This window comes from Falco peregrinus, chromosome 5 (genome assembly GCF_023634155.1).
Source record: "Falco peregrinus isolate bFalPer1 chromosome 5, bFalPer1.pri, whole genome shotgun sequence".
Lineage (NCBI taxonomy): Eukaryota > Metazoa > Chordata > Aves > Falconiformes > Falconidae > Falco > Falco peregrinus.
The window spans coordinates 79,647,227-79,660,445 of record NC_073725.1 but is presented as its reverse complement, the minus strand read 5'-3'; the positions used below and the strand labels follow the sequence as shown (position 1 = coordinate 79,660,445).

Sequence of the window (13,219 nt, the reverse complement as noted above, 5' to 3'; positions counted from 1 at the left end):
GTCGTGCTCCGGGACTGTTCCACCAGCCGGAGCGGGGCGGGGGGGAAGCGGCAGCGGGCGGCGTGCCGGGCAGAAAGAGCGGGCTGCGCTCCCCCCAGCCCCTGCTGCCGCGGCCTGCCGCAGCCCCGCATCCTCCCCGCCCGTCCGCCGCGGTGGTGCGGGCCTGCCGCCGTTCCCTAGGTGAGCGCGTTCCCGCCCCTCCCGCCGCGGCCTCGTCAGCGCTGCCAGCGTGGAGCCGGCCGCGGCTGAGGCGGAAGTGCCCGGCGGGGCGGCGGCGCGCACCGGGGACCCCGCGGGCTATGGACGCCTCTCTGGAGAAGGTCTGCGGGGCGCGCCGGGGCTAGCTGGCGGGGAGGGGGCGGCGTGGTGGGGCGGGTGCACCTGCGGGCGGAGGGGTGCCGAGGCGCGGCGGGCCCTGAGGGGCGAGCGGGCCTGAGCGGGCGCGGCGGGGCCGGGGCGGTGGGGCCGCGCCCCGGGGAGGGTCCGGGGCTCGGTGTGGTGCCTCCCGGGCCGTCTCTGCCGAGGGGGGCTGTGCCGCACGGCCCGAGCCAACTTCGTCTCGGGAAGCCGTGGACCACCCGCGGAGCCCACGGGCGTGCCCCCGCTCCCCGGCCACCGCGCCTGGCCTTCGCCGCCGGGGTCAGCGCCGGCTCTGGCAGCGTCCCACATTATGGAAGGTCCGAATAACTTTAGGTCAGGAAAAGCTTTAGGAACTGGGTTTTTATTTGTTTTTTTAAAAAGGAAGATGGAGCTTATTTCCTGGGAATGTTAGCCTTCAGCAGGATAGTAGAGAAAACGCCGTTTTGCTGTTCCTTTTTACCCTGGAGGTGTTTGCTGCCCTGTGTCTGCGCTCCTCTGTCCAACGTACTGTACAAGGCAAATATTGATTCTGTAATACTGCAGGTGACCCACAAAACTTATTTTGCCTTTGTCACTGTGAGTCAGTCAGAATCTGGCGATGTGGGACCTGCCACGCTTCTGCTGGCTGTCATGGCACCTGCGGTGTTTCAGAGCTGTCCGGGGTGTTGGGCTGGAGTGGCTGCTCCTACTATAGCTTATCGCCACTGTTGTATGTCTTTGAGGACAGTATACGCTTGAAATAATTTATGCTTTATGTGCTTAAGAGATATCAATGCATTCTTCGCCTTTGCATCATTTACTGTACGCAACATGTTCAGTTTTATGTCATCTTTGGAATTGTCTAGAGAAGTTCGAATGGGATGTGCTCTAGTAAAACTAATAGGAAGTTCAGGAAGTGTCTTCCTGATGCAGTTAATGGGTTGGTAGCAAAATAGTTTGAGATGTTACAATCCACTTGAAAAATACAGTGTTAAAAGAGCATTTGGTAGCCTTTAAAAGCTCTAGTTCTTTACTAGTGCTGACAAAAGTTACAGTGACTGCTGCTTGTTCCAAAATTTTTTAATTACTTAAATAAAACTTAATTGAATATGCTAGTTTGGAATATGGTCTCTATCAACTGGACTCTGGCAGAATAATGGTACAATATGCAGTTATTTAAAGAAGACAGGTTAGTACAAGGCAAGTGTTTGTTCCGTAGTACCAACAAAATTGCCATAAACTGTGTTTGAATAGGTCATCATAAGAAGCAATAAAAACACTATCTAAGAATTAAATACCTAAACATCCTAGCAGGATAAAAGTCCACATTTTGGTTACTTGTGTTCTTGATGTATGGAACAGTCTATGATGATGAGGGCCCTGCAAAAACTTGCATGTCTGAGTTTTCCGTACTTGCAAATGGGCGTGTATGAAGAGCTATTGTTTGCTTTACCTTCTCTTTTGTTTATCATGGCGCTTTTCCCCCTGTATGATAAAACCTGTAGTCCTCTCTGTAATAACATGCCACGATACAGTTATTGTATTCTAGCCGTTTAGCAGTTAATGCCCTCCTGAAATAATCTTTGGTTAAGGCTGTTGTAAATCTGTACAGTCTGCACTTTTATCTAGTCATCAGCATGATATATAACAAGTCTTCTTCCTAAATAAATTTGAAATTCATCCAAGTTGGGATATGTTTATATTCAGAGAATGTGTGTCTGCTTATTTTAAGCGTTATCATAATACATCTGGGACTCTTATTTGAACCATGGATTCTCTCATCCTCATGCATTTATACATGTAGCTTATTGGGATGCCATTAATAAGTACTTTTTAGCTTTTATTAAAATTTGACAAAATTTTGTATTTTTCGTAATGAAGAAAGCATTTTGGTAGAATCACTCAATTGGTTGTAATGCTTGGTGATGCTGGATAACTACAAGGTTTTTGTGAATGGAAAAATATTTTTTTAGCAGATGAGAAACTTCCTGAGAATTGAAAATATTGCACGATAGGATTGTGAGGAAAACTGTAGTAGAATCTGACACACAGGAGAATACACCAACAATCTCATAGTTTGATTTTTGCACGTTAACTTTCTTTTATCAGACAATTGTTTGGGTTTTTTAAAATGTATTAATAATGTGTGTCATAAGTGGTATAATTAAATGAATTGTATTTGAAATCCAGAAACTTTTTTTTGGGGTGAACTGCAATTTTAAGTTGTTCTGGAAGCCTGTGTTAAATTTCAGAAGTTTGGCTAATCAATCTATCACAAACGCAAACATTTATGTTGATAAAGTGACCAATCTTCTGAAGGATTTTAACATTTTAAGTTTCAACTTGGGTGACTTCATCGATGGTAAAACAGGGCAAAATCTTTCCTTGAAACTTTTTGCTGTCTCTACAGCAGTCTTTTTCCTAAATGTGAAAAACTGGTTTTTTTCCTCTTTTGGTTTTTTCCTCTTGTGACTTTTGTCTTTTGTTACTGCATAAAGTTACCAGGATGTTGTGGTAGTTAACAGAAAACCCGTGACAGCAGATCTGCATGCAAATCCTGTTGCAAGTCAGGGAAGTGATAAAAGAGCAAATATCTATAAGCAGAAGCTTTGTGGTGATACAGTGCCGTTTTCATTCAAGCCTAACAGTCATGAAGTGGCTGCTTTCTTGTTAGCTAAAACTTTTCTTACCCTGAAGAATAAACACACTGTTCTTTTGGCTGAAGAATACTGATATTGTTTGAGATTAATTTGCATTGAAAACAGGTTTTGATGGTAGGGTTTCCCTGTGGGCAAATACAATAATGTAGTGGGAAAACGAGGTGTACTTATCATGAAATATGTAATGAACTTGTGAGTTTCCTGGCACACAGAATAGTTTATGTGGGCTGTTGAAAAAACATCCCTTTCTTACATTAGGAGTACAGTCTACAGAAATGCAAAATCAAGATTGTAAAACATTGGTATAAGAAGCAACATTCTCCTTTTTGAATTTGTAATTACCCTTCAGTCTTATCACAACTTCCCCAGTTGCCAGGTGACTGCAAGGTGTGACATTGTGCCTATAAAACCAGAAACAGTTTTACAGTTCAGAGTGCTTAAAAATAGTAATGGATTAGTTACAAAATAGGGAAGTAACCTATTGCAAGTTAACCTTAGTGAATTGGATTGATACATTTTGAAGGTGATAAATGATAAAAGTCACAGCAAGGTAGTGAGTGTCAGGGTCCTTGAAGGGCTGAAGGAGGCAGGAGGGTGTTAGGATGCTGAATGGACACCTTGAAGGAAGAAGCCATGTCTGGTCCTCCTTAGAGCTTGAAAGGACATTGCATGTCTTGTAACTCATCTGGTCAAAAGGATCACCTAACTGTGATCAGAGTCAGATCTTGTAATACCAGGGAAAGGACTGAGCACAGAAACTTAATGCAGTAATGCAGTTAATGTAGTATTTAATGTAGCTGTTTTAACCAGCTCAAAAAGTGTGTTGTCCTGTGGTTCAGGAGGTAGTTAATTCAAGAACTCGTCCACGAGTCCTAAAAACGGTTCAAGAACATGAAAAAAGTACTCAGTTTGTTACTGATTGGATTTTATATGCACTTGATCTCATTTACAGAGAAGACTAAAGCAACATACTACTTTATTATGGCATGTTATTAAAGTGTGTTCAGCAGCCTTTGTTAAATGAATGGTTTCTTGCTGTGACTTTGCCACACCCGTTTTTCTTGCTGCTTAAAATAAGTAGGTAGTCTGCTTCCCACCACCGTGCCCCTGCTACTGTGAGCAGAGGAGGAAGCATATATGAAACTCAGTATGCAACGGTAAAAGGGTTTGGGATTTTATTGCTTCCCATAATTTGAAGGAGAAAATAAGCTGCTGTATATTCACTTAGCACGTAGAAAAAAGCACAAGAGATTAATTTTCCAATTAAGCCCACATCAGAATTCGGAGACTTTCTGGATTTCATAGCATTTTATGGAGCTTAATGTAACTTCTTAGGACACTTAAAACTGTATTTTATGTATTTATTCTGCCAGCTTATTGGCAGAAGGGTTTAATGCATCTGCAATTACTAGTAAGTGAGATGGGATGAGTCACAAGGTAAGCGTGTGCAGGTTTTAACATCTTATGTAATTCCAGCAGGTGAATTTTGTGTTAGTAACAAACAAAAGCAGCTCAGACCCCATTTTGTAATGCCTCTGCATCTTCTGTCTTCATCTACAACAGATCTGTTCGAATATTTGCATGTGATGCTGAGGAAGGTTCAAGCAAATAACTGCCTTCCAGCCACTGATCATGTTTTATGGCAACCTGAATTAAAGTATGTGAGATAGTCACAATCAATAAATTGTCTCTAGTCAATTATTCCCTTAAGGCTCTCAGGAGCAAAACTTTTTTGTTTTTTAAGTAAGTTTTCTTTTCAGAGTTTCTTTGATGTGGTATGACTCTGCAAACCACTGAAAATATATGGAAATATTGCCAATGACCATATTTAGATTTTTATTCTAGCTATATATATATTATGAGTATCAAGTGCTTGCAGTGTGTGAGTTGTTTTTTTTAATCTCTGTAATGAGGTCTTGAACTTCTTGTATTTGTATTGCTTTTTCACTCAGTGCTTAATTAAGTTGTGACCCTCGTAGCCCATGGGTGTTGTAGAAGCCAGAAGTGTAAAAAAAACATTTATTGCTGAATGTTGTGAGTTCTTGTGGCGAAAGTATTGCTGAATACTTGCACTGTTCTTTTGTTCTTCCCCCAAACTTTTGTTACTGGCCACTTCTAAAGCAACAGACTACAGAGAGCTATCAGTCTTGGTTTGATCCATTGTGACCGTGCCTGGCTACTGATTCTTTCAGCCACCTACCACTTGCTATAATATGAGTTAAATCTCTAAATTTTTTGGTAAAAATAGTCTTTGAACAGTTCTCTGATGAAAATTGTGTAAAATCCTCATGTAAATTAATCCCACTACATGCTGTGATTAAATTTGGTTTTGTGTCTGCATCTGAATTAACAAACATACTTGCCAGTGCTGCAGGTGTGCAACAGTTGCGTGCATTTCCACTGGCAGTGGTGGAAAGCATGTGCAGGCCTTTAGCAATACTGTCTTCTCAAATACTGTAGTAGACAAGCTATTACATCCCTGCAGCGTGGATAGTGTAAGTTTAAATATTAAACATGTTTTGGTTTTTAAACAGCCAGCATCCCCACCCTCCAGTCTTTGCAGCAGTTTGAGTTAACTACTAGAGGCTTTGGTATGTGGGGCAATCCCTTGAAAAAAAGGGTTGATGTTGAATTTACGGAGGCTATGCTTGCAGTACACTTGGGAAGCAGAGGAGGCAAGAAGGGACTCTGTAACAGGGTCACCTGAGTATCTTTAGGCTTTTTGCCGTCTAATGTGACGGGTCTTATCAGTGGTGTTACCTTCTACCTTCATACTGGGGTGTATTAATTTATCAAATATAATTTAATATCGATAGCTACAGGTAAATCAGACTCTGCCAGATGATATATTTCACATTCTCTGGAAGCTTCTAGATGGCATCTAATCCTTAAATGTATAAACGTTCCTGTCCAGATCTCTTGTCAGTGTCACAAGCATCTGCCAGGCTTCTTGGATTAAAGTTCATAAAAGACTTCTTCAAAGCAAAAGGAGATCTTAAAAAAAATGCTACTTAGTTGTCTTTGAACTTGTCGCTGGTTCAGGGGAAGTAAGTTGAATGATTTTTAAAGTTCCTCCATCCTGACAGGCTCTGTAACAAGTATCTGTTGTTACCTGGTTTCAGCAGTGAAATCAGGATTTTTGACCCACGTTGTGCAGCTAGAGGGCTGTCGCTGCTGCGGGGTAAGCTTTGCTGTGCATCAGTCTGGCTTAAGTTGCCTGCTCTGCCAGGTCAGTGTTACTCTTTTTGTCTAGTTAAAGGACATCTCTCCAATAAGTTAAAGTTAAAAATTGGTTTAAAGGTACCAGAAATAGGAAAATATTTACAAGACTATTTGGATTAGGTGTTTTCTCATCTGTTTTGAAAACTGCTGTTTTAAAAGTTTGACAGGGAAACCTGAAAGTGGCAGGGAAGGCTGCTGTTTTATTTGTGTCTTTGCTACAGCAGTCTTAAATATCTGCTTGTGTTGCCTAGGTAAGAAATGTTGGCTTTTTTAACCCCTTCTAGGAATTATGACTTGAACATGTTTGAATACCTTTTAGTTGAATTGGCAATCTAAAATAAATTAAAAAAGAACACCCAGCTGTCAGTTTATGCAAATTCCCCTTGAATTTGCATCATAACTCAGTGACCTAAACCCTATCTTGGTCAAATTTTTCAGTGTTTAGCTTCCCAAAAAACTTCTTTTCTAGAAAGTAAGCTTCTTGAAAGAATAGTGTTGTACTTAACCACTCACTGATCGCTCTGGTTTGGTGGTATTGGGTGGTGTTTGGTTTTTTATTCCCGTTACTGTTAGGCAAAGGGGCTGGGGAGTTTGGTTTTTTTTTTAAATGAGAGTCTATACATGGTGAGAACGTGGTAGTGGAGTTCTTGGTGTGGAAACACAAATTCTCAAGTGAAGTAAAAGGATTCTTTCTGAACAATGAGATTTGAAAGATCCGAAAGACTCGTGATTGTATTCGGGGTATCGATCTGTTTTCCATACTCTATAGAAATATTAGGGTGTCCTTTAGCAGGTTTTTTATTTTGTTTGGGGTTTTTTTGTATCTGGGTTTTATGTTATTGTTTGGTGGTTGTTTTTTTCTTCATTTTGGGTAGGACTGCATGTGAATTTTTTACGTTTAAGGGAATAGTTGAAGTTTTATGAAATTTTATTGCTGGTGTAGAATGGTTATGAAAAAGACAATCATTCAGTTGGACTAAAGTGGCACATACTTAATTTTTTAGCTAAAGCATGATGAGCACTTGAACACCCTGTATTTTTCAAATCCTTCTTCCTTCTGATGGCCTTTCATTATTCATTGGAGAAAGTTCTGGCTTTCCTTGTGGAGAAAAAATTTTGATCTATCAATAATAAAATCTGCATCATAATTGAGTTTTCTTTTGAGTTATTTTAAGTTAATGTGTTCTCATTTTGTACATTTTGAGTTCAGGATAGTCAACATACTGTTATTTTTAAATGAGTACACGCAGATGAATTACAAGAATCTGGATGATGCATGAATTTGTATTGAGGATGTTGTGGGGATAGCAGTGAGATAAGTGGGGTTTGGTCTCTTAAAAGTTGTTACTTTTTTCCCTGAAAGATGGTCGACCCTACTCTAGCAGAAATGGGAAAGAATCTGAACGAAGCAATGAAGATGCTAGAAGACAATCAAAGGTATGTGCAAGGGATGACAACTACAAAACCAATAGCTGTTTGTGCTAAGGGGAGGATTATTAATGGTGGATAATTAATTAATATTAAATAAACATTGTAGTAGTTTAAGGTCATATTGTCATTCTGAAGCTTACACCTATATAAATCACCATTGTTTTTCAAATGATGGGACTGTTAAAATAAATGTGCATTTTTAATGCATGTTCTGTAATCTTCAGAGCAAGTCCAGTGAGTCTGTTTTTTCAGTTATGTTAGTTAGTTATTTTTTTTCTTACTGCTGTGCAAGTAACTTTTAATTCCGATGTATATGAGGCTCTTCTGTAAGTTTGACATGTTTCTTTTAAAGAACTAAAACTCCAGAACTTAGGAACTTGTTAATTCAAAGCCTGAGTTAAACTATTGTGTTGGTTTCATCTGATTTATTTATGAAACTCTTGTCAGTGAAATAGATCACAAACACATCAGTTTGTATTTCTGCAAGTCAATGTCAACTACATATTTGATGTTATAAACCACAAACTAAATACATAGTTTATTCTTGTGTCTTTAACATAGAAAAGTGGAGGAAGAAAATGAAAAGAAGTATGCACGGAAGGATATTCCTGGACCACTCCAAGGCAGGTAGGCAACAACAATTTTTAAGTAATACTCTTGACTTTTCAGGATCTGTAAAATATATGTAACACATTTGTTTTCCAAGCAACTTCTATATTAATGCAAATGTGAACATTTACTAGGCCAGGCATTATATTAACTTTTTCCGTACTCACATGGGAGAAAAAAATATTGTCATCACGCCAACTTTTTCCATACTCACGTAGGAAAAATTAAAAACAACTATTTGTCCTTTGTGACTGAAACTTTGAGCTATTGGAATCTAATGAAATATTGGTGTCTACAGCTGTGATTGAGACCTAAAGTAAACATAGATAAGCTTGTGCTACAGAATAAAGATTCATTAAAACACCCAGGTTAAAAAAAACCCACCTGAGTCTGATAAGGTAGAAAACCTTAAACACCCCCTTGCCTGCTCCCAAAAATACACAAAACAAAAGCAAAACAAAACCCCCCACCTTTTCAGCACAGTTGTCTTAAAAAAAATAAAATAAAATACAGAGCTCTTGTGCACAAGTCAAGTAAGGTCATTGTATCTGAAAGTGTAAGATTTAAATTGGTTGTAGTCTCTTTGGAAGACCATCCTGCAGGAGCCCAAGCTAGCACTTCAGAAAGTGTTGCAAAATCTAAGTCTTCTGTGTACATAAATGAAACTTGTTTTTGAGTGGAGACACTGAATTAGCTTTTCTAGGAATAAAAAGCAATTTCAGCTGTCAGAGTGTAAGCTTTAGTTCAAATTTTGCAAGTTGAAGTGTTGTGGGTCTTTTCCAATTTTACCATGTTAAAGTGCATCATATCAGAAGTCTACAAGGCTTTTGTTTGCCAGAAACTAGTATTTGTAGGTAATTGTTTAACAGATGCACTGAGTTTGTGAGCTGAAACTGGATCTCGTGAAGAGAAATTTGGATCCTTAGCTGTTACCTTACTTTGCTGTGTAGCAATAAGTAATTAAATGTTATCAAGTCAAATTTTTCAGTCCAAATTTTCAGATTTCAGTGATTTGTTTTTCTGTGAGTCTGAGTTCGTACTCACTGAAGTGTCCTGTTAAAATTAAGTAGGGTTTTGAATTAATTGATTCAGCAACCTCATCTTCATGATCTGTTTTTTTGAGAGGAAGAAATTATTTTTGCTGCTATATTCAGCATTCTGTAAAAGTGCGGTATTGTCTTCATGTCTTCTCGTGGGATATTCCAAATGGTCTCTTCATTAGATGCTGGTGCTTAACTTTTTCTTTTGTGTTTTTGGGGTTTTTTTAATGGGATTTTTGTTTTCCCCTCCCCGGTATGCCAGTGGCCAGGATATGGTGAGCATACTTCAGTTAGTTCAGAACCTAATGCATGGAGAAGAGGAAGAGGAAACTTCACAGGCCTACCGGTAAAGCCAATGTGAATTATTGTATGTGGAGGATACCTGATTTTGTTATAGTCTGATTATTATTGAACTTGGACATTTACGTGTTTTAAAGTGTAAAGATACTGTGCAACCATGTAACTTTTTAAAGGCAACATACACTATATAGTGAACCAGAATAATGCATGAGGCTTCACTTTCTTAAAATTATAAAAATTTCATTACTAATTACTAAATGGAATTATACAGGGGAACTGTTCCTGATGTGACAGAGCTGGTTTTGTTTTCTACTTTCTGAAAGTTGTTTTAAGTCTGAAAGTCTTATAAAACTTTGAATACCGATAATTTTTTTTTACCATCTGTCGTGGTAGATTTTTAAAGAAAAAAAGAAAAATATTTGTTTCCATTTTTCTGTAAAATGGAAATAATGCTAACTAATCTGCAGAAGATTATTGAACACTAACATTTGAAAAACACTTTGGGGATAAAAAATAAATAATACAAATAAATGCAAGCTAAAAACCCCCAACTAATGAAAGCTGTGCCTCTAAAAATATTAATAAGTCTACTGACCTTTCTCTGCATGAGGAGAGAAAGGTACGTGTTTAATACACTTTAAAGTCCCAATGCAGATAAGGTGCTTAGTTCCAACTCATGCTGGCTGATTGGCTCCCAAGTGAAAGTGGTTTTGTCTGCACTGGTGTTTCAGTATGTAATACGCAATGGCAGGAAGGTGGCTGTGGTATGCTGTACTTCGCCTAAATATTTCAGGTTGCTTGTCAGCAAATTCTGCCACTCTACAGTAACAACACACAAGCCTAAAATTACAGTAATATTCATGACTTGTATTTAGTTGGCAGTTACTCTGTTCTGGCTTGCAGACTTCAAAACGTTGGTGAACAGGGTCACATGGCTCTACTGGGACATAGTTTGGCTGCTTATATATCAGTGCTGGACAGGGAAAGACTGAGAAAACTTACAACAAGGATACTTTCTGATACTACTCTTTGGCTCTGCCGGCTTTTCAGGTGAGTAACTGAATAACTTATGTATGACTAGGTAGTAATAATTGCTTAAAAATATGTGTGACTGGACTAAAGATATCAACAAAAGAAACCACTGTGCCACAGACTTAAAAATATTATTTGAAAGGCCTGAAACATATCACATAATTTAAAAAAAAAAAAAAAAGACTGCTTGTTGAATGGCAGGAATTTGTTAGGAACATGGTTGCCATAAAAATCCTTTTATGGGGGCTATATGGTGGAGCTAAGGGCCAAAGTACAGTAGCAGACATACAGTTGGTCAAACATTTGACTGAATTCTTGAGGCATATGCTGTGTTGCTGAGCCCTAGGGTACTTCATATTTTTAAAAGATACTTTCAGTTAACTTTTCCTTTGCTCTTTCTGGATCTAGTTTATTTTTCCAGGTATGGTAGGTGACACTACTGAAACTTAGAGTACAGTGAAATCTTCTGTAAATGCCTGTTTCATCATGTAGCATAGAGGTCTTAAACTGTTCCATGAGAGAAGAATGGGAATCAGCTGTGTTTGGTGTTGGAGGGGGATTCACTGATTAGAAAATCCTTTTTTCTTCCTGAAGCGCAAAAGACCCACCCCAAACTAAACCACCACCAAAAAACCCCACAACCCATCAGTTTCTCCCTCTCATCATACTGTATCTTTCAGTAAATCTTGCACGTGCTACTGAGGAGATTTGCCTATTTAAGCACAGTGCAAGATGAAATGGTAAAAATATAACTGAATTTAACCCAAATTTAGTTGTTAGAATTCCAAAGGATTTTTCTTATGTTGATGGGCTCACTTCCATCACAATTATTTGATACTTTCAATGGTTATCTTTATGTCTTTGACTTAAAGATGTTGAAACCTTGTGCAATGATGAAATTTGAGAAGTTGCAGGTAATCCAGCTATTTCGACAAATGTATGCATATAGAAGGAGCATGTCAGTGATGTTTCCAAATGGCATGGCTAACAAAAATAAGTGTTTCTGGTTTGAATCAAATATTTAATAACATTGTGATTTTTGTGGTTAATGCTGGGTATCTATTGTACTGTGGTCCCCAAAGTTTTGTGACCTATAGGCAAAAGCACTGAACAAGTACTGTGCTGTGAACTGCTTCATACTTGTTGACATTTTATGTGGCTATGAGCAACACTAAAGGAATTTCCCTTTGCCCATGTTAGATCACAGAACTGTTGTGTAAAGGTGAAGTAAACATTTGCATGTGGGTCATTCTGGAGTTTAACTCTGGAATACTCAGCAGTATTTGTGCATCAGTCTGTGATAACCCAAGATGTTTCAGGGCCTTTGTGTAAATTTGTTGGTAGATGCCACTCTTAAATTGTGCAATACCACTGACTTACATGTTGTACAAAAATGCTAAAAGAAAAATCTAGCTTGCAAGTTGCTTAATAAATTGACATACCTGCTGCTTTCACTGTTGCTGTTTCCTTTTCTGTAGTTAAAGACAGCTGAGGGAATTGCCCTCAGTGTGGAACACTCATACCTTATCTCTTTGGTTACTTTGCTCCCATTTCTTGACTGTAAATGTTAATGTGCTGATCTGAGTTTCATAGAAAGGTTTAAAAAGGTGGGGGAGGAGCAGACACACGAGCCCCAAGGAAACATGCCTAAGAAATCAGACTGAAGGCAAAATACCCATAAAATCATTACAGTATTCCTGGGGAAAAAGGTACTTGTGTAACTCATGTATTTTAAAACACCTGGAATGCTGTCTTGCAGTGGTCTGAATAGATCGTACTAAATTGTGGTCTTACTTTCAAACTCTCTAACATACCCAAATTTATTGATGTCATTTGTATTACAAAATATCTTGATCTGTGATTTAATAATAAAGTTTGCAAGTTTCTGGCCATTTACCTGACTTCATGTGTCTCATTTGAATTTTACTAACTCAGCTTAAAGCATGTCAGGTTGCATTCTCTTTCAAATTAACAGTCTAGAATTTACATCATCCATATTAAAACCAGATGAGGCCTTTTGTGTGTTTCCTCCCCTGCTCCACTCCTTGTAAGCAAGGTTTTGCGCTCTATAAAGGCAGTCCTTAGGAACCCAGATATTTCTTCTTTTTTACTCTATCTCTGAGTCTAAATAAAAGTATATACTAGGCTTCCCTCATTGTTAATCTCAGCCTGTCTCATCAGTTTCCTCTACTTTATCCTGGGAAAAGAGGGTTTTTTTCTTCTATCTTCTTTGTCTTCTTGTGAGCTATTTTGCTGGTCAGCGTTATTTTAGTCACGAAACTGGCTATTGGTTTTGTTAGTTATATCTACTTGGCTTTTCTTGCAGGTATGAAAATGGATCAGCATATTACCATGAAGATGATCGTGAAGGTCTCCTAAAAATCTGTCGACTGGTTATTCACACACGCTATGAAGATTATACAATAGAAGGATTTAACGTGCTATATGCTAAGCAGCCTGTCATATACATTAGTTCTGCAGCTAGAACAGGCTTGGGCCAAGCTCTCTGCAATCAGGTAAAGTGAGTTTGTTGGGGTTTTAGCTGCAAGCTGGCTTCATATTGCTTACTTGAAATGTAGATTTAAA

At 38.8% G+C, this 13,219-nt stretch overlaps 1 protein-coding gene across 1 annotated transcript in view; it reads left to right on the top strand.

The window, feature by feature from the left end:
* The window catches only part of PDXDC1 (pyridoxal dependent decarboxylase domain containing 1), a 32,224-nt gene continuing 19,005 nt past the window's right edge, over nucleotides 1–13,219 (top strand). Inside the window, exons 1-6 of the mRNA XM_055806192.1 lie at nucleotides 1–320; nucleotides 7,585–7,658; nucleotides 8,214–8,279; nucleotides 9,564–9,647; nucleotides 10,505–10,651; nucleotides 12,960–13,149. Of these exons, the coding sequence (XP_055662167.1) occupies nucleotides 300–320; nucleotides 7,585–7,658; nucleotides 8,214–8,279; nucleotides 9,564–9,647; nucleotides 10,505–10,651; nucleotides 12,960–13,149 (582 nt within the window). The 5' untranslated portion in view covers nucleotides 1–299. The remainder of the gene's footprint in view (nucleotides 321–7,584; nucleotides 7,659–8,213; nucleotides 8,280–9,563; nucleotides 9,648–10,504; nucleotides 10,652–12,959; nucleotides 13,150–13,219) is intronic.